The sequence below is a fragment of the Mytilus trossulus genome, chromosome 9 (assembly GCF_036588685.1).
Source record: "Mytilus trossulus isolate FHL-02 chromosome 9, PNRI_Mtr1.1.1.hap1, whole genome shotgun sequence".
Taxonomy (NCBI): Eukaryota; Metazoa; Mollusca; class Bivalvia; order Mytilida; family Mytilidae; genus Mytilus; species Mytilus trossulus.
This window is the reverse complement of record NC_086381.1, coordinates 38,936,077-38,960,138: the sequence shown is the minus strand read 5'-3', so window position 1 is coordinate 38,960,138 and position 24,062 is coordinate 38,936,077. Positions and strand designations below refer to the sequence as shown.

Genomic DNA, 24,062 nt, shown 5'->3' with positions numbered 1-24,062 from the left:
GGTGGTCCTCCTTCTTCTGCTAAGAAAAGGAAGAATAACTACGGCAAACCGCAGAACAAACCCAATAACTCAGGAAAAAGCTCAGGTAAGCCTTCTGGTGGTTTTAAGGGTTCCAAGAAACCTGGGTCTAGTACCTAGGTTCTTGCCCCCTCGTACGTTATTGACAGCTTCCCCAGGGGAAAATTTACAACAAGTTCCTCAAAAATCAATACCAGTAGGGGGGAGGTTAAGTTTTTTCCTAAATCAGTGGAAGAAAATTACCTCAGACTGTTATGTGCTGTCAATAATTCGAGGGGGATTAACACTTCAGTTCAAGAACCCACCTCCTCTATCTGCAGTTCCAATAAGTTTGTCTCATACACAAGACCCAGTCAAGTGTCAACTTCTGTCAGTAGAAGTGGACACTATGTTACAAAAAGCTGCAATAGAGGAGGTGTCGATCTTAACTCTGTCTCCGGGATTTTATTCCCGTCTTTTTCTGGTTCCAAAGAAGACTGGAGGAATGAGGCCAGTCATAGACCTATCTATTCTGAACAAATTTCTTATTGTTCCCCACTTCAAAATGGAAACAAACAGATCCATCAGGGCTTCAATCCTTCCGGGAATGTGGACTACTTCTCTGGATCTTTCAGACGCGTATTTCCACATTCCCATTTCCAAAACTTACAGGAAATACCTTCGCTTCGTTTGGAACAACAAAGTTTTCCAGTTCAAGGCTCTCCCTTTTGGCCTGTCTACAGCCCCTTTGGCTTTTACAAAAATCATGCAGGCTGCTATAGCTCACCTACATTCCCTGTCTATTCAGATTCATTCCTATCTGGACGATTCCCTTCTCAAGGAATTTTGCCCAATCAAATTGAGGGTTCAGACAGATTTGGTCATCAATTGTTTTCTGTCCCTAGGCTTCCTTATCTCTTGGAAAAAGTCAGAGATAATTCCGTCTCAAGACTTTGTTTTCCTGGGAGAACATTTCCTAACCAGTGTAGGCCTAGTCCTCCCACCAGAGGAGAAATTTACAAAACTATGTCAGAAAATACATTTATTCCTGACGGTTCAATCAGTCACAGCACGTCAATTCTTGCAACTTCTGGGTCTATTGAACTCTCTGGCAGATGTAATTCCATTGGGACGACTTCACATTCGTCCGCTTCAGTTTTATCTACACAAGTTATGGATTGCAGCTTCACAAGAATGGGAAGCATTGATTCCAATCACTCAGCCTTTATTTCCACACCTTCAATGGTGGTTAGTACGGGAAAATGTAATGAGGGGCCTATGTCTGTCCCCTCAAGTTCCCAGTCTAACATTATTCACAGATGCCTCCACCCTCGGTTGGGGAGCATATCTGGAGGGGCTTACAATCTCGGGAGTCTGGAGTCCAGATCTTTTGGAAGAGCATATCAATGTATTGGAAATGAAAGCAGTTCTGTTTGCACTGAATCATTTCCAAATGTCTCTAAAGAATCAGTCTGTCATTCTGGCCACGGACAACACAACAGTTGTAGCTTATCTCAAGAATCAGGGAGGAACTCATTCACCTTCTCTTTATCAGATAGCCAGAGACATTCTCCTTCTGTGTTTTCAACTCCAGGTTCATCTAGTGGTGAGACATATTGCGGGGCACCTCAATATTCTAGCCGACACTCTATCCAGATCTCTTGCTCCAGTAAACACGGAGTGGGAACTACTTCAAGTAGTTTTCAAAGCTGTGACTCTTCATTGGGGGTCACCTCAGATAGATCTGTTTGCGACCAGTCTCAATCACAAACTTCTAACATTTGTGTCTCCGGTTCCAGATCCAAAATCTTTTGCAGTAGACGCAATGAGCCTATCTTGGAAAGGAATGTTCGGGTACGCCTTCCCTCCTTTCAGGTTTCTCTCCCCAGTACTTCAGAAAATAGCAGGGGAAAATTGCAAGATCATAGTTATTGCTCCAGCATGGCCAAAACAGTCTTGGTTTCCAGACCTTCTGCGCCTATCATGTGCTTGTCCTCTAGTTCTACCTCTGAGACCAGACCTTCTGTCTCAAATCAAGGGCAAGGTTCTTTATCAAAATCCAGAAAAACTTCATCTACACGCCTGGCTTCTCTCAGGGTTAGCCTCAGAAAGAGAGGTTTTTCTGAAGGAGCAACCAAGCATCTCACAAAGTCTGTCAGAGACTCCACTAGCATTGTCTATGATGCAAAATGGTCAATCTTCTCAGATTGGTGTAGTGAGCGGGAAATTGATCCTTTCCAAGTCACTGTACAACAATTAGCAGACTTTCTAGTTTTTCTTTTTGAATCCAAAGGATTATGTCCCTCTACTATTAAGGGATATAGATCAGCTATCTCAAGAACTATTCATATTTCTGGTGGCCCAGATTTTGGAATCAATGAACATATTTCTCTTTTGGTTCGTAGTTTTAGTCTTGAAAGACCAAGACAAAAAACTTTAGTTCCTAAGTGGGACCTTGGACTAGTTTTATCCTTTTTAAAACTTCCTCCTTTTGAACCAGCAGAAACAATAGATTTAAGGTTTCTTTCCTATAAATGCTGTTTTCTTTTAGCTTTGGCTTCTGGACGGAGAAGGAGTGAAATCCATGCCTTCTCTATTTCTGATGCTTGCCTTCGATTTAACAGGGATAAATCTTCTGTTACTCTTTTAACGGATCCTGCTTTTTTGGCAAAGAATCAGATTCCAGATAAGGGTGCAGAACCAGTTGTGATTCCTGCACTCCCTAGCGATTCTATTTCTGTACTTTTATGTCCAGTAAGAATCCTTTCTATTTATCTGGAAAGAACGTGTAGTTTACGTTCTGTTTCTAACTCAAGACTCTTTATTCCTATTAAAAAAGGAATCTCAGATCTTTCTGTTAAAACTATTTCTACTTGGATATGCAAATGCATATCTTTAGCTTATGGTTCTTCTAAGGCAGAACTTTTAAATAGTTTTAATGTTAAAGCTCATGATGTTAGGGGTATCTCTACATCCTGGGCTCTGTTTAACAGTGCATCTTTGGAAGAGGTACTGTCTGCAGGTTTCTGGAGAAATGAGAACTCTTTTATATCTCACTACCTCCAATCTATGGCTACTTTTGCCGAGAGTTTATACTCTCTTGGACCTATAGTTTCAGCACAAAGATTGAACTTTCCTCCTGTTTCTTCTGTTACAGGGGATTCAGCTTTACGTTAGATTCTGTTACTCAGAATTTATGATGGTAACGTATTTATAGCTATAAAATATTCAAATTTTAAAGTAAATTTGGATTTTATTAGATAAATACTTACCATCATAAATTATAGGTCCCACCCACCTCCCCTTCATCCCCTTTCCTTATGTTTTCTGTCTTGAGGAAATTGAATGGAAGAATATGGGCAAACAGGGGTATATGTCCGGACCAGTGAGAATACGTTTATTTTTAGTTGGGATTTTCCATCTGACCTATGACGCAATTGGGGTTACACTCAGAATTTATGATGGTAAGTATTTATCTAATAAAATCCAAATTTACTTTAAAATTTGAATATTTTCTTCATGCATATCATCAGGTAGTTTTCATCTATATTTGTCTAGTCATTAAAGAGAAGACGTTCTTAAAAGACAGATAGAAAAAGTAATTCCATTACCCTTTACTGCCAAAATTTTGTTTGCAGGAGTATTATAAAAGAAACAAAATGGGTGCATTTTTTATAGACAAGTAGTATAAAAGACATTATTTTGTATCATGCACTAATTTGTTTTTTTAAGGGGATGGAGACAGTTAATAGCTATGTTTAACTAAAGAGGTTTTTATGAAAACCCTCACTTAGAGCCCATTCTTTCATGTACTTGACACTATTACTAGAAGTTGTTAGTAACATAAAATCCTGAAGACCCAATAAAAATTTAGATATTTATATGTCCAAACTAGAGGTTTACATCACTGAAACTTGTATTATTGGTAAAATAATTACATATTATTTGTGACCATTTAAGCAATTTTTGTTTCACTTTTTTTATATGGATTTTTCAATATTTATTCAATTTCATGACCAGAAATATTTTTTTGTATTATATATTAATGTCTTACTTGTATTGAAGATAAGTTAAATTCTCCACCAATGTGTGAACTGATAGATAAATACTGTCTATTTATGAATGATTCTGGATCATTTATGTTCCATTCTACTTTCATGGAGTTTCTGTAGATCTGTGTTAAACCATTAATCCCATAATCCTTTGCAAAGGTCAATGAGGTTGAGACAACCGGGGCTGTGATGTCAACAATAAAACCATTGGAAGAAGATTCTGTCCATAAACCTTGTACAAAAGAAATAAATATAAATTGAACTTAACCTTTATTTTATTGGCTAAACATTGCAGAATTATCTGACATGGTGGTCTTATCTGTACATCATCTTTTTTCAACTATATATTTGCCACTGGACATTAAGCAACCAACAATGAATCAATCAATCTTTTTTCAACTTAAATTGTTGACCATCATGGAAAACATGCATAGAGCATAAAAATCAAGTCAAGTCAAACTTAAGGATGTACTTTGGTCAGGTTTGTGATTTTTTTGTCAGATGTTCAGACTTTATTCCTTAGGGCTATTCCAGAAAAAATGTAGGGGGGGGGGGGGGGGGGGGTTGGAAGGCACATTGTATTAATAATACATGGGTGATGGATATCAGAGCAACTTTTAACACTATAATGCACTATTAATTCTCAATTACAGTTGTCTGGGTTGCAGGTGCTGACAAAAACTGTCTTCCAACCCCTCCATACATTTTTTTCTGGAATAGCCCTTATCTTATTGTATCAATTTTTTTTATTCTACTTCTTTTTTTAATTTCACCTAAGTACATTGTTGAAATCATTTTAGTAAAGACAAGGTATGAAAGTTCTAAATGCATTGTGATGTCATGTTAAAAAGTCTTTGCAGATAGTTAACAAATATAACCATGGCATGTATATCAGAGGTCAATCTACATCTCTGGAATACTATGATAATATGAATATATAAGAAATGGATTGACATCTATTAGACACCAGACAACACAAAAGACATAAAACTGAGAATGGAAATGAAGAATGTGTCAAAAAGACAACAACCCGACCATAAAAAAACAACAGCAGAAGGTCACTAACAGGTCTTCAATGCAGCAAGAAATTCCTGCAAATGGAGGCATCCATCAGCTGGCCCCTAAACAAATATATACTAGTTCAGTGATAATGAACGCCATACTTATTTCCAAATTGTACACAAGAAACTAAAATTAAAATAATACAAGACTAACAAAGGCCAGAGGCTCCCGACTTGGGACAGGCGCAATAATGTGGTGGGGTTTAACATGTTTGTGAGATCTCATGTATGGTTTGTGAGTAAATATGCATTTTTCATTTTGTGAAATACTATACCTGCTCTGTTATAAGCTCTGATAGTAAGATAAATTTTCTGATTTAGAGGCAGAGTTAAACTTAGATCATTCAGTGCTAGAACTTCTGTTAAGTGGAGCTCTGTCGGGGATACAATGTCATCTCCACCAATACTGGTACCTGCCCTCCATTCATACTTTTGTAAACCAGATTGAGGGTCATCAAATCCATACCATTTAGCAGATATATATGTTCTGTAATACAAACATAATATAAGATATCTACATAAAGTATAAACAGATTTCTAGTGCATTCTAGTTGCAGGAAACTTGAATCAGGGTTGGATTGAATATGTTTTACTTAATTCATTATTGATGGAAACAATTTTGAAATTGCTTTCATAAAAGTTCCTACGATAAAAAAATACTCCAAAGTCATGAACATTTCAGTATAGCAGCCAGGTATTAAGCATTGCTGTCTAATCATAAACTGCTTTAGCAAGAGCAATGGATGTAAAAATGTATCACTCTGTAAAGTATGCTTACATGAGTGATTTCAGAGAGCACTGACTCAAAGAACTTGGGAAAAAGGTGAACAAAATTTCATATAAGATCATTGTGAAGTACCAGTAATATATAAAACACAGAACTTTGATAAGCGATGATTTTGAAATGCATAGATAGTATAGATGTTCCCATGAATTCCTTCTTCTACAAGAATTGTTGTCAATAACAACCACATATTACGTAGCAACAGTGTATTGTACACTGGTTACTTATAATTATACCTCATAGACTGGTACTGTGTGTCATAAAAGCCTGTACCATCTTGTACATGACCAGCTATCGGTGGACTGTTGTCCATTACAACACCATCAGAAGTAACAGAGGTACACATAGATGCAGTATTACATGCTGTTACAGTTGTGTAATAGTGTAATCCTGTTCCAAGATGAATATCCTTTAATGAAAATTCTGTGAAAAAAAAAATACATGTACATAAACAGATAGTGGTTTCACATTAAAGAGGGGGGAGGACCTTTTTCGGGACATCCGGATCGGGTGTTGTTGAGCTCAGGATTTCTGGATTGACCCTGTTGGGATCCAAGTTTCTTTTTTTCGAATTTCAGGATGTCCGTATTTGATTTTTTTTAAATTCAGGACCTGAGGATTTCAAGTTTATAAGCCCTGGATTTCGGGACAAGGACCCCCTCATTAAAAACCAAGAATTAAATAAATCAGGGTATTGTGGTGACTTGATTGTTAAGGAAGAAGAATATGTAACAAAATTGCCATAGGAAAGAAAATATAAAAAGTCAAAAAACTAAACTACACATAAACCTAAATATTGAGTGACCTTCTAATAACCAGATATAAAACTCCCGAAATGTGATGGACAAATGAAGAATAGCTCCTTTAAGTATTCCCATTCCCTAATAACTTGGTAAAAGGCTAAAACTGTCTCTTCAAAGCAAAATTCAATATAACAATGTTTTAAATATCCATAGAAAATGTCCATTCAAATCAGTATAATTCCAAATGTCTACATAAGATAGAATCAATGATTCACATCAACATAATAAATATATTTCAATTGTAAAAGAAGATGTGGTATGATTGCCAATGAGACAACTATCCACAAAAGATCAAAATGACACAAACATTAACAACTATCATGTAACCGTACGGCCTTCAAAAATGAGCAAACCACTAGTATTACCATTAGTAATTCCTACAGCTTGTTCTGTAAGAACATCTTCACATTGAGGACAGGTTCCGACTGATACATAATACTCCTGTATGATGGAATGAGTATCATGGAACCCTTCCCAGTATACATGTATAACCTTTGTCTCTGTCTGGTAGTCTATGTCCTTGACATCTCCTGTTAACACAGTGTTATCTCCATCATACACATGACCAGGCGTTGGCGGTGTGGTGTCTACTTGGAAGGCCCAGGATGTAGACAAAGATGAGAGTCCAGCCTTGTTAAAAGCCTGTTGAATGAGTGGAAAAGAATAATTTAGTATTCTTAGTATTTTAAGTACAAAACTAGAGGCTCCAAAGAGCCTGTGTCGCTCACCTTGGTCTCTGTGAATATTAAACAAAGGAAGCAGATGGATTCATGACAAAATTGTGTTTTGGTGATGGTGATGTGTTTGTAAATCTTACTTTACTAGTCTTGCTGCTTACATTTATCTCTATCTATAATGAACTTGGCCCAGTAGTTTCAGTGGAAAATGTTAATAAAAATTTACAAATTTTATGAAAATTGTTAAAAATTGACTATAAAGGACAATAACTCCTTAGGGGGTCAATTGACAATTTCGGTCATGTTGACTTATTTGTAAATCCTACTTTACTAAACATTATTGCTGTTTACAGTTTATCTCTATCTATAATAATATTCAAGATAATAACCAAAAACTGCAAAATTTCCACAAAATTACCAATTCAGGGGCAGCAACCCAACAACGGGTTGACCGATTCATCTGAAAATTTTAGGGCAGATAGATCTTGACCTGATAAACATTTTTACCCATGTCAGATTTCCTCTAAATGCTTTGGTTTTTGAGTTATAAGCCAAAAACTGCAGTTTACCCCTATGTTCTATTTTTTGCCTTGGCGGCCATCTTGGTTGGATGACCGGGTCACGCCACACATTTTTTAAACTAGATACCCCAATGATGATTGTGGCCAAGTTTGGTTCAATTTGGCCCAGTAGTTTCAGAGGAGAAGATTTTTGTAAAAGATAACTAAGATTTACGAAAAATGGTTAAAAATTGACTATAAAGGGCAATAACTCCTAAACGGGTCAACTGACCATTTCGGTCATGTTGACTTATTTGTAAATCCTACTTTACTAAACATTATTGCTGTTTACAGTTTATCTCTATCTATAATAATATTCAAGATAATAACCAAAAACTGCAAAATTTCCACAAAATTACCAATTCAGGGGCAGCAACCCAACAACGGGTTGACCGATTCATCTGAAAATTTCAGGGCAGATAGATCTTGACCTGATAAACATTTTTACCCCATGTCAGATTTCCTCTAAATGCTTTGGTTTTTGAGTTATAAGCCAAAAACTGCAGTTTACCCCTATGTTCTATTTTTAGCCGTGGCGGCCATCTTGGTTGGTTGACCGGGTCACGCCACACATTTTTTAAACTAAATACCCCAATGATGATTGTGACCAAGTTTGGTACAATTTGGCCCAGTAGTTTCAGAGGAGAAGATTTTTGTAAAAGATAACTAAGATTTACGAAAAATGGTTAAAAATATACTATTAAGGGCAATAACTCCTAAACGGGTCAACTGACCATTTCGGTCATGTTGACTTTACTTAACATTATTGCTGTTTACAGTTTATCTCTATCTATAATAATATTCAAGATAATAACCAAAAACTGCAAAATTTCCACAAAATTACCAATTCAGGGGCAGCAACCCAACAACGGGTTGACCTATTCATCTGAAAATTTCAGGGCAGATAGATCTTGACCTGATAAACATTTTTACCCCATGTCAGATTTCCTCTAAATGCTTTGGTTTTTGAGTTATAAGCCAAAAACTGCAGTTTACCCCTATGTTCTATTTTTAGCCGTGGCGGCCATCTTGGTTGGTTGACCGGGTCACGCCACACATTTTTTAAACTAGATACCCCAATGATGATTGTGGCCAAGTTTGGTTCAATTTGGCCCAGTAGTTTCAGAGGAGAAGATTTTTGTAAAAGATAACTAAGATTTACGAAAAATGGTTAAAAATATACTATTAAGGGCAATAACTCCTAAACGGGTCAACTGACCATTTCGGTCATGTTGACTTATTTGTAAATCCTACTTTACTTAACATTATTGCTGTTTACAGTTTATCTCTATCTATAATAATATTCAAGATAATAACCAAAAACTGCAAAATTTCCACAAAATTACCAATTCAGGGGCAGCAACCCAACAACGGGTTGACCGATTCATCTGAAAATTTCAGGGCAGATAGATCTTGACCTGATAAACATTTTTACCCCATGTCAGATTTCCTCTAAATGCTTTGGTTTTTGAGTTATAAGCCAAAAACTGCAGTTTACTCCTATGTTCTATTTTTAGCCGTGGCGGCCATCTTGGTTGGTTGACCGGGTCACGCCACACATTTTTTAAACTAGATACCCCAATGATGATTGTGGCCAAGTTTGGTTCAATTTGGCCCAGTAGTTTCAGAGCAGAAGATTTTTGTAAAAGATAACTAAGATTTACGAAAAATGGTTAAAAATTGACTATAAAGGGCAATAACTCCTAAACGGGTCGACTGACCATTTCGGTCATGTTGACTTATTTGTAAATCCTACTATACTAAACATTATTGCTGTTTACAGTTTATCTCTATCTATAATAATATTCAAGATAATAACCAAAAACTGCAAAATTTCCACAAAATTACCAATTCAGGGGCAGCAACCCAACAACGGGTTGACCGATTCATCTGAAAATTTCAGGGCAGATAGATCTTGACCTGATAAACATTTTTACCCCATGTCAGATTTCCTCTAAATGCTTTGGTTTTTGAGTTATTAGCCAAAAACTGCATTTTACCCCTATGTTCTATTTTTAGCCGTGGCGGCCATCTTGGTTGGTTGACCGGGTCACGCCACACATTTTTTAAACTAGATACCCCAATGATGATTGTGGCCAAGTTTGGTTCAATTTGGCCCAGTAGTTTCAGAGGAGAAGATTTTTGTAAAAGATAACTAAGATTTACGAAAAATGGTTAAAAATATACTATTAAGGGCAATAACTCCTAAACGGGTCAACTGACCATTTCGGTCATGTTGACTTATTTGTAAATCCTACTTTACTTAACATTATTGCTGTTTACAGTTTATCTCTATCTATAATAATATTCAAGATAATAACCAAAAACTGCAAAATTTCCACAAAATTACCAATTCAGGGGCAGCAACCCAACAACGGGTTGACCGATTCATCTGAAAATTTCAGGGCAGATAGATCTTGACCTGATAAACATTTTTACCCCATGTCAGATTTCCTCTAAATGCTTTGGTTTTTGAGTTATAAGCCAAAAACTGCAGTTTACTCCTATGTTCTATTTTTAGCCGTGGCGGCCATCTTGGTTGGTTGACCGGGTCACGCCACACATTTTTTAAACTAGATACCCCAATGATGATTGTGGCCAAGTTTGGTTCAATTTGGCCCAGTAGTTTCAGAGGAGAAGATTTTTGTAAAAGATAACTAAGATTTACGAAAAATGGTTAAAAATTGACTATAAAGGGCAATAACTCCTAAACGGGTCAACTGACCATTTCGGTCATGTTGACTTATTTGTAAATCCTACTATACTAAACATTATTGCTGTTTACAGTTTATCTCTATCTATAATAATATTCAAGATAATAACCAAAAACTGCAAAATTTCCACAAAATTACCAATTCAGGGGCAGCAACCCAACAACGGGTTGACCGATTCATCTGAAAATTTCAGGGCAGATAGATCTTGACCTGATAAACATTTTTACCCCATGTCAGATTTCCTCTAAATGCTTTGGTTTTTGAGTTATAAGCCAAAAACTGCATTTTACCCCTATGTTCTATTTTTAGCCGTGGCGGCCATCTTGGTTGGTTGACCGGGTCACGCCACACATTTTTTAAACTAGATACCCCAATGATGATTGTGGCCAAGTTTGGTTCAATTTGGCCCAGTAGTTTCAGAGGAGAAGATTTTTGTAAAAGTTAACGACGACGGACGCCGGACGCCGGACGCCGGACGCAAAGTGATGGGAAAAGCTCACTTGGCCCATCGGGCCAGGTGAGCTAAAAACTCATCATAGATACCAGGATTGAAATTTTATATTTGCACCAGACGCAAGTTTTGTCTAAAAATTAAAAAACTCATCAGTGACTCTTAAATAAAAAAATGTTAAAAATGCCAAACAAAGGATGAAGTTGAGCACTTTCAAAAAATCCTTAAAGTACAAAACATATTCCTGTCAGTGTCTGAGTCTTAAATTAACCTGTGATTTAAGAAATATGAAATACAATACATTGTATGAAACAATTGTGAGAGAGACAAAATATTGGTTCTATTCTTCTCAGAATTCTGCTTTACAGTGAATCAATTTTTAATGAATATTGAGTTTTTGGAAGTGTTGAATAGTTAATCATTTAATTTTTCTTAGAGCTGTAAATTATATATTATATATTTACCCTGACATTAATGTAATAATAATGGCCATCTATCAGATCTAGAGGGTTGTTTTTATCTGTTGTATCACACTCCCCCTCCAAAACTGTAACATATGGCATCATATCTACATAGCCTGGTTCTGATCCTATTGACCACAGAAAATAATCTATCCCACTTTCTAAATCTGTGAACACATTCTTCCAGCTATAATAAAAAAGAATCATATTTCAAAACATTTCATTATGACATTATAAGGATAAAAACAGTAATATCTGATAGCCTTTTTATCTGTCTTTTACTAGTATAAAATGTTAAAAACATGTTTGCAGTTCTGAAGAGATTGTTACAATTGCAATGTCTATTTCAGAAATTCTGAAATAAGCTTCTAATCAGGTTTTCTGGATGTTATACATGTATGTTAACTTGGATAATGGTGAACCAACACCTGAAGTGGTTATCGTGCAGTTGGGTAATAGCGGGTGGATACCACATGTATGTTAAGTACAATTTTATTACATTGTATTATGAAACAACACAGAAACCTGAAAAAAGCGAGGTATATTCCCAAGTACCTTTTAAATAAAAAATAAGCAGATTTGCTGTTGTCTTCAAACTATATCACTTGAATGAGGGGGGATAGGACCTTTATCGGGACTCCGGGATTAGGCGTTTTTAATCTCAGGATTTTGGGATCCAGGAAAACTTTTTTTGAACTTCGGGATATTAGGATTTAAATTTATTTAAATTCGGGACCTCAGGATTTCATGTATTTAAGGGATCAGGATCCCTCCTACCCCCATTAATCATAAAGATAGTAATTATCTAAAGAACATTGCAATTTCTGCTATTCCTCTTATTAATATTGATGGACAGACACAGCTGTGAATGCAAATTACTTTCAGACTTAAAAAAGGTTGTTTTTTTTTTAAATGTGAAGATGTATAACTATTTTCAGAAGTACCTTACCATGCTTCTATTTCCGTTGTGGATGTTATATGTAGATTTGTAATTGTTATGGGATCATTTGATTTGTCTGGTGGAGTAATATCAACTATCACTGGATCTGACATTACTGTGGTTTCTCTGTTAGCAAAATCTACAGCTATATCAGACAATTATATAGGTTTTTTTTTAGATATTAAATTGGTAAAGAACATTGTAATAAAAAATTTAGCCAAAAAAAAACTTTAAAGAAACAAAGAGTACATTTTGTACTTTATTTATCTTAAGGATGTTTGCTCCTCCATTTTTTATATTTTTGTCAGATTTTCAGAATCCTCTGGTTTTATCCATGCGTTGTTATTAAAAAAAATTGCCCACTTACTCACTTACCACTACTTTTCTTTTCATAATTTTTTATAACATAAAGTTAAAAAAGCCATATTTCAAATTTTGTAAAATTCTTGTTATTTTTTCATAGTTTTTGAAACAAATAAGGTATCAATATTAAATATATGAAAAATCTTGAGAAAATTATTTCCCGCCAAATTTTCAATGGCTTATATCTCGAAAAACAAGCACACAGACCCTATATTTCATTCTACTTTTTACGTTTCTATATTTATATACTTTCAATTCATAATAGTCTTTGGTCTTTTGTGGATAGTTGTCTCATTGGCAATCATACCACATCTTCTTTTTTATACTTTGAAAAACTTGTTATTATCTAACAGAGTTAGCAAAAATCCTTAATCTGTCTAATATTAAACTTCTAAAGGAATTTCAAAAGCATGTTATAAAATGTCCATTCTTATAAAATATCTTTTACAAGCAAGTTAAGGTAATCTAACAGTAAATGTAACTTTGCATAAACCTAGATCCTTCTTATTTAATGAATCAATGTTTCAATTGTGTATATTTACCTTTAATTGTAGCATAATATTTGTAGCCATTCTGTAGATTTAATCCATGTAAGGCTTTATGTTGTACTGTTCCTACATTCTCAAATGGGAACACATCGTTTCCTCCAGAGGTTGTTCCTATTAAAGCATTACAAAGGATTACATTTGAAACCAATTGCATATCAAACATTATACCATAATGTTACATGTAACTGTTTTTGAAGTTTTGCACAGTAAATATTACTTTTTTTTAGGTGAATATTTCAGACTTAATAAACCAGACTCCATATGAAAAAGCGTCGACAACATTAGTATTATTTACATGTTATTCTAGAAAACAATGATATGGGGTTTGAAAGAATTTTATTCATGAACTGTCAACATACAAAATATTGATTCAAGTTGTATACTTTTATGTAAGGAAAATCAATACCACTAGTTCTAAAACACATTATAACTGTTCTTGAAACTCAAATATTTTTTGTTTAATGGAATAGGCCTAATGGAATATTTATGCCATGTCCTTACCTATCCCCAATATTTACTCCTTTATGCCATGTCCTTACCTATCCCCAATATATACTCCTTTATGCCATGTCCTTCCCTATCCCCAATATATACTCCTTTATGCCATGTCCTTACCTATCCCCAATATATACTCCTTTATGCCATGTCCTTACCTATCCCCAATATATACTCCTTTATGCCATGTCCTTACCTATCCCCAATATATACTCCTTTATGCCATGTCCTTACCTATCCCCAATATTTACTCCTTTATGCCATGTCCTTACCTATCCCCAATATATACTCCTTTATGCCATGTCCTTACCTATCCCCAATATATACTCCTTTATGACATGTCCTTACCTATCCCCAATATATACTCCTTTATGCCATGTCCTTACCTATCCCCAATATTTACTCCTTTATGCCATGTCCTTACCTATCCCCAATATATACTCCTTTATGCCATGTCCTTACCTATCCCCAATATTTACTCCTTTATGCCATGTCCTTACCTATCCCCAATATATACTCCTTTATGCCATGTCCTTACCTATCCCCAATATTTACTCCTTTATGCCATGTCCTTACCTATCCCCAATATATTTACTCCTTTATGCCATGTCCTTACCTATCCCCAATATTTACTCCTTTATGCCATGTCCTTACCTATCCCCAATATTTACTCCTTTATGCCATGTCCTTACCTATCCCCAATATATACTCCTTTATGCCATGTCCTTACCTATCCCCAATATTTACTCCTTTATGCCATGTCCTTACCTATCCCCAATATTTACTCCTTTATGCCATGTCCTTACCTATCCCCAATATTTACTCCTTTATGCCATGTCCTTACCTATCCCCAATATATACTCCTTTATGCCTGTGGAATGAGGACCATTATTATACTCTTCAACATCATAAAAACCATCCCAATTTACATACATATCTGAAGTAACAGTCTGAAAAACAAAACCATCCCAATTCACATACATATCTGTGTTAACAGTCTGAAAAATAAACCATCCCTGAATTTCATACAATTATGCCTTAACTAACAGTCACATCTATAAATTGACTCTTACAATATATCATTAAACAATTTGTTTGCTCTATTGAAAAAAAAATCTGCACCACGCCAAGAAATCTTGTAAAGATTGAATAATTTTAACAGAGTCACTTATACATAGAATAGAATATAGAATAGAATATTTTTATTTACCAAATTAGGCCCCCAGGAGGGCATATAATATAGACAATATTATTATAAACAATAACATATGCAATACACACACAATAAAAGATATGTAACAAGTGTTATAAAAATAATAAAATAAAATAATATACCACAGAAAATACACTCAACAAAATAGTAGCAATGTATTATTTTTCAATGAATACTATGTTAAAATTGACTCAAGTGCACCCGGTAAGTGTATCTTCACTTTGAAAAGACATATACAACCCCTACACAACTTTAGACTGTATTTGAGATCAGAATGCTTCATGACAGAGCAAACAAAATCTTTTAAGTACTGTTCTTTTACATCTATGATTTTTGGTCCTTTTATTTCATGTCCCAAAAGTCAATCTTTTTTCAACATTTGAACACTGCATGTGCTCAATGAAAATATTCAAATTTCGCAGTTTGTCCTAAAATTATTTAAACAAAATTAAGGATGAGCATATCACTTAAAACAGACAGGAATACAAGATAAGTTTTAAGTCGCTCTAATAATATACCTGATGTGTAATAGTTGGAATATTACCAATCCACACTCTTCCCTCCACGGGTGGAGTGAAATCCACAATGATACCATCACTACATGAATTAACTTCTGGTAGTACATCTGTCCACATCTCATACTCTATCACTCTAGGGTTAGCATGGACACACACTGTATACCTGGTACCATGAACCAATTCTCCATCACCAAACTCAACATTCATAAACTCGGAATCTTAAAATGAACAAAGGATAAAAACCATTTAACATTCAAGTTGATTAAACAATAAAATTCAATTCAAAAAATTAGTTGTCCTGCACATATAATAGTGTGCAATAATCTTATACTTTTTATAATAAAGACAAAAATTTATAGATTTTAAACTATATTATTTATTGTGTCAATTCTTTTGTACATAATTTTAATAAGAAACAAGAAGAATCCTGATGTCAAATAACAGCGTACTGGGTTTTTCTTACATTTAGAATTATGTCATTGTTGAAGCACAAGAAGGTCATAACTTTTGAAATGATGCAAGTGAACATGTTTAAAATCAATTTTCAAATTGTATAAGTATTGGTTGAAAACTTATTACACATGCATGCATGCACCCTTACAGAACTGAAATGTTTGCAGCAGGTCTGCAGCACACTTGCTGCAGGTCTGCTGCAAACAAAAAGCTTGCAGGAACCCTTTGAATAATGTTTGCAGAAGTTTGCAGCTAGCTGCGAACCTCCTGCAAACATTGCAGCTTTTTGCTGCAAGCTTGCGGCAAGTTTGCAGAAACTTTTATGTTTGCAGTAAGATTGCAGGAAACTCTAGAATTTAAGGGATGTTCGCAGCTAGATTGCAGGAATCTTTGATAATTCTATATGTTTGCAAGAACATTGCAAGAATTACATAAAACGAATGAGCATGCCCATTGGTAACTTCCTGGAAGATACAAATTTGAAATTTGAAAATGTTGAAGGTGTTTGAGTCATGTTTTCATACAATGTATTAGTATTCAGGGAGTATTTTAGATTGGAAATTAAAGACATTTGTGGTAAGTATTGATTCTTCATAGACGTGTAAATATATGAAATTAGTCCCCTCATACCTGCATGAAGTTTTGAAAAACATTTCCAAACACGTATTTACTATACAGTACATGAGTCAAGAGTATTTGGAGATTATAACTTATTTTAAAATACTGTGTTGTTATAATTCAAATTGAATTATGTTAAAATGTTAATTAAAAAGCAGTATTTATGCACAAAATAAATTTCAAATAAACCTTTTTTCGTATTTTAGATATGCATTCAACTCATTTTAGCACGTACTTCAACAACAAGAAATCTTAAAATTATTTTTTAAAGGAATAAACCTTTACTATGATAATTATGAAAATGATTAATTATTCGAAATATTGTATGTATGTATGTAACCAAACTTTCAGAATTTACTGTGTAATAAAGATAATGTGATGTGTATACACAACATGACTTAATTGGTTAGTATTGTATAATCATTTATGTAGTTCCTGCAAGTTTGCAGCAAGCATGCAGGAGAAAAAATAATTTGAATATAAATGTTTGCAGCAGGTCTGCAGCAAACACGCAGCAGGTCTGCTGCAAACATGCAGGAGAAAGATTAATTTGCATAAAAATGTTTGCAGCAGGTCTGCAGCAAACACGCAGGAGAAAGATTAATTTGCATAAAAATGTTTGCAGCAGGTCTGCCGCAAACACTCATTTGCATATAAATGTTTGCAGCAGGTCTGCAGCAAACACTCATTTGCATGGTAAATTGTTTGCAGCAGACCTGCAGCGTATTTGCAGCAAACACGCTGCAAATACAGACTCTGTGTTCGCTGCAAGTCTGCAGCAAGTTCGCAGCAGACCTGCAGCAACTATGTGCAGGAGGCTGATTTTTTCGGTAAGGAAATTAGGATCCATCTTTCTACATAACTTTAATGATGTTTCAAGTAATTATTTGACCTTCCACATGTAAAATAACTGAAATTGACAAACATTAAAATCCTGAATTTGTAAGCCTGGAACATGAATCTTTAACTAAATCTTTTCATATAATTTTTTTTTTATAACATACTTGTAGCTCCACATTTTATAGCATCTGGGTGATCACATGGGTCTTTCAAACTAAGCTGATTAATTTGACGATAGTAGGTGGTGACATCTATTGTTTTAGCATTGAGAACAGCATAAGTGTAAGATCTATGACGTAGTGTAGGCCACACAGCAGATATAACATTCTTGTATGGCGTGTAATCCTGGTCAGCCTCTGTCCAGTAGTCATTCTTGGTCAGATAAATTGTCCTTCCAATTCCATCTGGAAATAAACATGCAGTTGACTTAGTAAAAAAAATATGAAATTTTATAATATTTGAATAAAGATACCAAAACTTTTCTGGGTCAAGAAATAAACATGAGTATATACTGTAAAGAAAAACAAATTGGTGAACGATTTTATAATAATCTCTTAGCTTCTCTTGTGATTTTACTTACCTAAGAAATCAGTGGTGACCTGTTTTGAAAATTGTATACTGTAAATTCAGAAATTATTGCGTTCATTCATTATTGCGATTTTTTCATTTTAGACAGAAATGCGATTTTAATTTTTACAATTTTGAGTAAAGTCCTGCTGTGTTCATAGAGAATATTCCAAAATGCAAGTTTAAATTATTGTGTTTACAACTCTGTCGCATTTTTAGCAATAATAAAACCCTCGCAATAATTTCTGAATTTACAGTATTTCATAACAATTTTTTATTTCATTATTCATGTATGTGTGTCTGTTGGATATTTTGTAATTGTTTGTTATATTTCATTGTATTTCATGAGGGCCTCAGGGAAGATTAGCTTTATAGCTAACTATGTGACCCTCTTTAAATAAAGAATTATTATTATTTTATAATTATTATTATTACAGCATCTATTTCAATGTTTGGGTAAATCAGCAGTTGGTAACAGTCGATAAAGTCCTTGCCTATCTCAGTATTTACCTATCTCAGTATCTACTTGCCTACTAGATCAGGTTGTCCTACAGCATATATTACAATGTTAGGGTTAATCAGTATAGGATTGTGAGCTGTAGTCCTTGCCTATCTCAGTATTTACCTATCTCAGTATCTACTTACCTACTAGATCAGGTTGTCCTCCAGCATCTATTACAATGTTAGGGTTAATCAGTATAGGATTGTAAGCTGTAGTCCTTGCCTATCTCAGTATTTACCTATCTAAGTATTTACTTACCTACTAGATCAGGTTGTCCTACAGCATCTATTACAATGTTAGGGTTAATCAGTATAGGATTGTAAGCTGTAGTTCTTGCCTATCTCAGTATCTACTTACCTACTAGATCAGGTTGTCCTACAGCATCTATTACAATGTTTGGGTTAATCAGTATAGGATTGTAAGCTGTAGTCCTTGCCTATCTCAGTATCTACTTACCTACTAGATCAGGTTGTCCTACAGCATCTATTACAATGTTTGGGTTAATCAGTATAGGATTGTAAGCTGTAGTCCTTGCCTATCTCAGTATCTACTTACCTACTAGATCAGGTTGTCCTACAGCATCTATTACAATGTTTGGGTTAATCAGTATAGGATTGTAAGCTGTAGTCCTTGCCTATCTCAGTATCTACTTACCTACTAGATCAGGTTGTCCTACAGCATCTATTACAATGTTAGGGTTAATCAGTATAGGATTGTCAGCTGTAGTCCTTGCCTATCACAGTATTTACCTATCTCAGTATCTACTTACCTACTAGATCAGGTTGTCCTACAGCATCTATTACAATGTTTGGGTTAATCAGTATAGGATTGTAAGCTGTAGTCCTTGCCTATCACAGTATTTACCTATCTCAGTATCTACTTACCTACTAGATCAGGTTATCCTACAGCATCTATTACAATGTTAGGGTTAATCAGTATAGGATTGTAAGCTGTAGTCCTTGCCTATCACAGTATTTACCTATCTAAGTATCTACTTACCTACTAGATCAGGTTGTCCTACAGCATATATTACAATGTTAGGGTTAATCAGTATAGGATTGTAAGCTGTAGTCCTTGCCTATCACAGTATATACCTATCTAAGTATCTACTTACCTATTAGATCAGGTTGTCCTACAGCATCTATTACAATGTTTGGGTTAATCAGTATAGGATTGTAAGCTGTAGTCCTTACCTATCTCAGTATCTACTTACCTACTAGATCAGGTTGTCCTACAGCATCTATTACAATGTTAGGGTTGATCAGTATAGGATTGTAAGCTGTAGTCCTTGCCTATCACAGTATTTACCTATCTCAGTATTTACTTACCTACTAGATCAGGTTGTCCTACAGCATCTATTACAATGTTAGGGTTAATCAGTATAGGATTGTCAGCTGAAGCCCTTGCCTATCACAGTATTTACCTATCTCAGTATCCACTTACCTACTAGATCGGGTTGTCCTATAGCATCTTTTACAATGTTAGGGTTAATCAGTATAGGATTGTCAGCTGTAGTCCTTGCCTATCACAGTATTTACCTATCTCAGTATCCACTTACCTACTAGATCAGGTTGTCCTACAGCATCTGTTAATCTGTTTGGGTTAATCAGTATAGGATTGTAAGCTGGAGTCCTTGCCTATCACAGTATTTACCTATCAAAGTATCTACTTACCTACTAGATCAGGTTGTCCTACAGCATCTATTAAAATGTTAGGGTTAATCAGTATAGGATTGTAAGCTGTAGTCCTTGTCTATCACAGTATTTACCTATCTCAGTATCTACTTACCTACTAGATCAAGTTGTCCTACAGCATCTATTACAATGTTAGGGTTAATCAGTATAGGATTGTAAGCTGTAGTCCTTGTCTATCACAGTATTTACCTATCTCAGTATCTACTTACCTACTAGATCAGGTTGTCCTACAGCATCTATTACAATGTTTGGGTTAATCAGTATAGGATTGTAAGCTGTAGTCCTTGCCTATCACAGTATTTACCTATCTCAGTATCTACTTACCTACTAGATCAGGTTGTCCTACAGCATCTATTACAATGTTAGGGTTAATCAGTATAGGATTGTAAGCTGTAGTCCTTGTCTATCACAGTATTTACCTATCTAAGTATCTACTTACCTACTAGATCAGGTTGTCCTACAGCATCTATTACAATGTTAGGGTTAATCAGTATAGGATTGTAAGCATAGTCCTTGCCTATCACAGTATTTACCTATCTAAGTATTTACTTACCTACTAGATCAGGTTGTCCTATAGCATCTATTACAATGTAAGGGTTAATCAGTATAGGATTGTAAGCTGTAGTCCTTGCCTATCTCAGTATTTACCTATCTCAGTATCCACTTACCTACTAGATCAGGTTGTCCTATAGCATCTTTTACAATGTAAGGGTTAATCAGTATAGGATTGTAAGCTGTAGTCCTTGCCTATCTCAGTATTTACCTATCTCAGTATCCACTTACCTACTAGATCAGGTTGTCCTACAGCATCTATTACAATGTTAGGGTTAATCAGTATAGGATTGTAAGCTGTAGTCCTTACCTATCACAGTATTTGCCTATCTCAGTATCTACTTACCTACTACATCAGGTTGTCCTACAGCATCTATTACAATGTTAGGGTTGATCAGTATAGGATTGTAAGCTGTAGTCCTTACCTATCTCAGTATTTACCTATCTCAGTATCTACTTACCTACTAGATCAGGTTGTCCTACAGCATCTATTACAATGTTAGGGTTAATCAGTATAGGATTGTAAGCTGGAGTCCTTGTCTATCACAGTATTTACCTATCTAAGTACCTACTTACCTACTAGATCAGGTTGTCCTACAGCATCTATTACACTGTTAGGGTTAATCAGTATAGGATTGTAAGCTGTAGTCCTTGCCTATCTCAGTATTTATCTATCTCAGTATCTACTTACCTACTAGATCAGGTTGTCCTACAGCATCTATTACAATGTTTGGGTTAATCAGTATAGGACTGAAAGCTGTAGTCCTTACCTATCTCAGTATCTACTTACCTACTAGATCAGGTTGTCCTATAGCATCTATTACAATGTTAGGGTTAATCAGTATAGGATTGTAAGCTGGAGTCCTTGTCTATCACAGTATTTACCTATCTCAGTATCTACTTACCTACTAGATCAGGTTGTCCTACAACATCTATTACAATGTTAGGGTTAATCAGTATAGGATTGTAATCTGTAGTTCTTGTCTATCTCAGTGTCTACTTACCTACTAGATCAGGTTGTCCTATAGCATCTTTTACAATGTAAGGGTTAATCAGTATAGGATTGTAAGCTGTAGTCCTTGCCTATCTCAGTATTTACCTATCTCAGTATCCACTTACCTACTAGATCAGGTTGTCCTATAGCATCTTTTACAATGTAAGGGTTAATCAGTATAGGATTGTAAGCTGTAGTCCTTGCCTATCTCAGTATTTACCTATCTCAGTATCCACTTACCTACTAGATCAGGTTGTCCTACAGCATCTATTACAATGTTAGGGTTAATCAGTATAGGATTGTAAGCTGTAGTCCTTGCCTATCACAGTATTTACCTATCTCAGTATCTACTTACCTACTAGATCAGGTTGTCTTACAGCATATATTACAATGTTAGGGTTAATCAGTATAGGATTGTAAGCATAGTCCTTGTCTATCACAGTATTTACCTATCTCAGTATCTACTTACCTACTAGATCAGGTTGTCCTACAGCATCTATTACAATGTTAGGGTTAATCAGTATAGGATTGTAAGCTGTAGTCCTTGCCTATCACAGTATTTACCTATCTCAGTATCTACTTACCTACTAGATCAGGTTGTCCTACAGCACTATTACAATGTAAGGGTTAATCAGTATAGGATTGTAAGCTGTAGTCCTTGCCTATCACAGTATTTACCTATCTAAGTACCTACTTACCTACTAGATCAGGTTGTCCTACAGCATCTATTACAATGTTTGGGTTAATCAGTATAGGATTGTAAGCTGTAGTCCTTGCCTATCACAGTATTTACCTATCTAAGTACCTACTTACCTACTAGATCAGGTTGTCCTACAGCATCTATTACAATGTTTGGGTTAATCAGTATAGGATTGTAAGCTGTAGTCCTTGCCTATCACAGTATTTACCTATCAAAGTACCTACTTACCTTCTAGATCAGGTTGTCCTACAGCATCTATTACAATGTTAGGGTTAATCAGTATAGGATTGTAAGCTGTAGTCCTTACCTATCTCAGTATCCACTTACCTACTAGATCAGGTTGTCCTACAGCATCTATTACAATGTTAGGGTTAATCAGTATAGGATTGTAAGCTGTAGTCCTTGCCTATCACAGTATTTACCTATCTCAGTATCTACTTACCTACTAGATCAGGTTGTCTTACAGCATATATTACAATGTTAGGGTTAATCAGTATAGGATTGTAAGCATAGTCCTTGTCTATCACAGTATTTACCTATCTCAGTATCTACTTACCTACTAGATCAGGTTGTCCTACAGCATCTATTACAATGTTAGGGTTAATCAGTATAGGATTGTAAGCTGTAGTCCTTGCCTATCACAGTATTTACCTATCTCAGTATCTACTTACCTACTAGATCAGGTTGTCCTACAGCACTATTACAATGTAAGGGTTAATCAGTATAGGATTGTAAGCTGTAGTCCTTGCCTATCACAGTATTTACCTATCTAAGTACCTACTTACCTACTAGATCAGGTTGTCCTACAGCATCTATTACAATGTTTGGGTTAATCAGTATAGGATTGTAAGCTGTAGTCCTTGCCTATCACAGTATTTACCTATCTAAGTACCTACTTACCTACTAGATCAGGTTGTCCTACAGCATCTATTACAATGTTTGGGTTAATCAGTATAGGATTGTAAGCTGTAGTCCTTGCCTATCACAGTATTTACCTATCAAAGTACCTACTTACCTTCTAGATCAGGTTGTCCTACAGCATCTATTACAATGTTAGGGTTAATCAGTATAGGATTGTAAGCTGTAGTCCTTACCTATCTCAGTATCCACTTACCTACTAGATCAGGTTGTCCTACAGCATCTATTACAATGTTAGGGTTAATCAGTATAGGATTGTAAGCTGTAGTCCTTGCCTATCACAGTATTTACCTATCTAAGTATCTACTTACCTACTAGATCAGGTTGTCCTACAGCATCTATTACAATGTTAGGGTTGATCAGTATAGGATTGTAAGCTGTAGTCCTTGCCTTTCACATTATTTACCTATCTCAGTATCTACTTACCTACTAGATCAGGTTGTCCTACAGCATCTATTACAATGTTAGGGTTAATCAGTATAGGATTGTAAGCAGTAGTCCTTGTCTATCACAGTATTTACCTATCTCAGTATCTACTTACCTACTAGATCAGGTTGTCCTACAGCATCTATTACAATGTTAGGGTT

General features: G+C 35.3%; 1 protein-coding gene across 1 annotated transcript in view; it reads right to left on the bottom strand.

The window, feature by feature from the left end:
* LOC134684606 (uncharacterized) overlaps positions 1–24,062 on the bottom strand; it is a 106,672-nt gene that overhangs the window by 30,419 nt on the left and 52,191 nt on the right. The window contains exons 31-40 of the mRNA XM_063543905.1: positions 17,713–17,952; positions 15,638–15,855; positions 14,751–14,856; positions 13,406–13,522; positions 12,510–12,645; positions 11,564–11,747; positions 7,063–7,339; positions 6,131–6,317; positions 5,386–5,597; positions 4,052–4,281 (exon numbers count right to left, since the gene is read on the bottom strand). Coding sequence (XP_063399975.1) covers positions 4,052–4,281; positions 5,386–5,597; positions 6,131–6,317; positions 7,063–7,339; positions 11,564–11,747; positions 12,510–12,645; positions 13,406–13,522; positions 14,751–14,856; positions 15,638–15,855; positions 17,713–17,952 — 1,907 coding nt within the window. The remainder of the gene's footprint in view (positions 1–4,051; positions 4,282–5,385; positions 5,598–6,130; positions 6,318–7,062; positions 7,340–11,563; positions 11,748–12,509; positions 12,646–13,405; positions 13,523–14,750; positions 14,857–15,637; positions 15,856–17,712; positions 17,953–24,062) is intronic.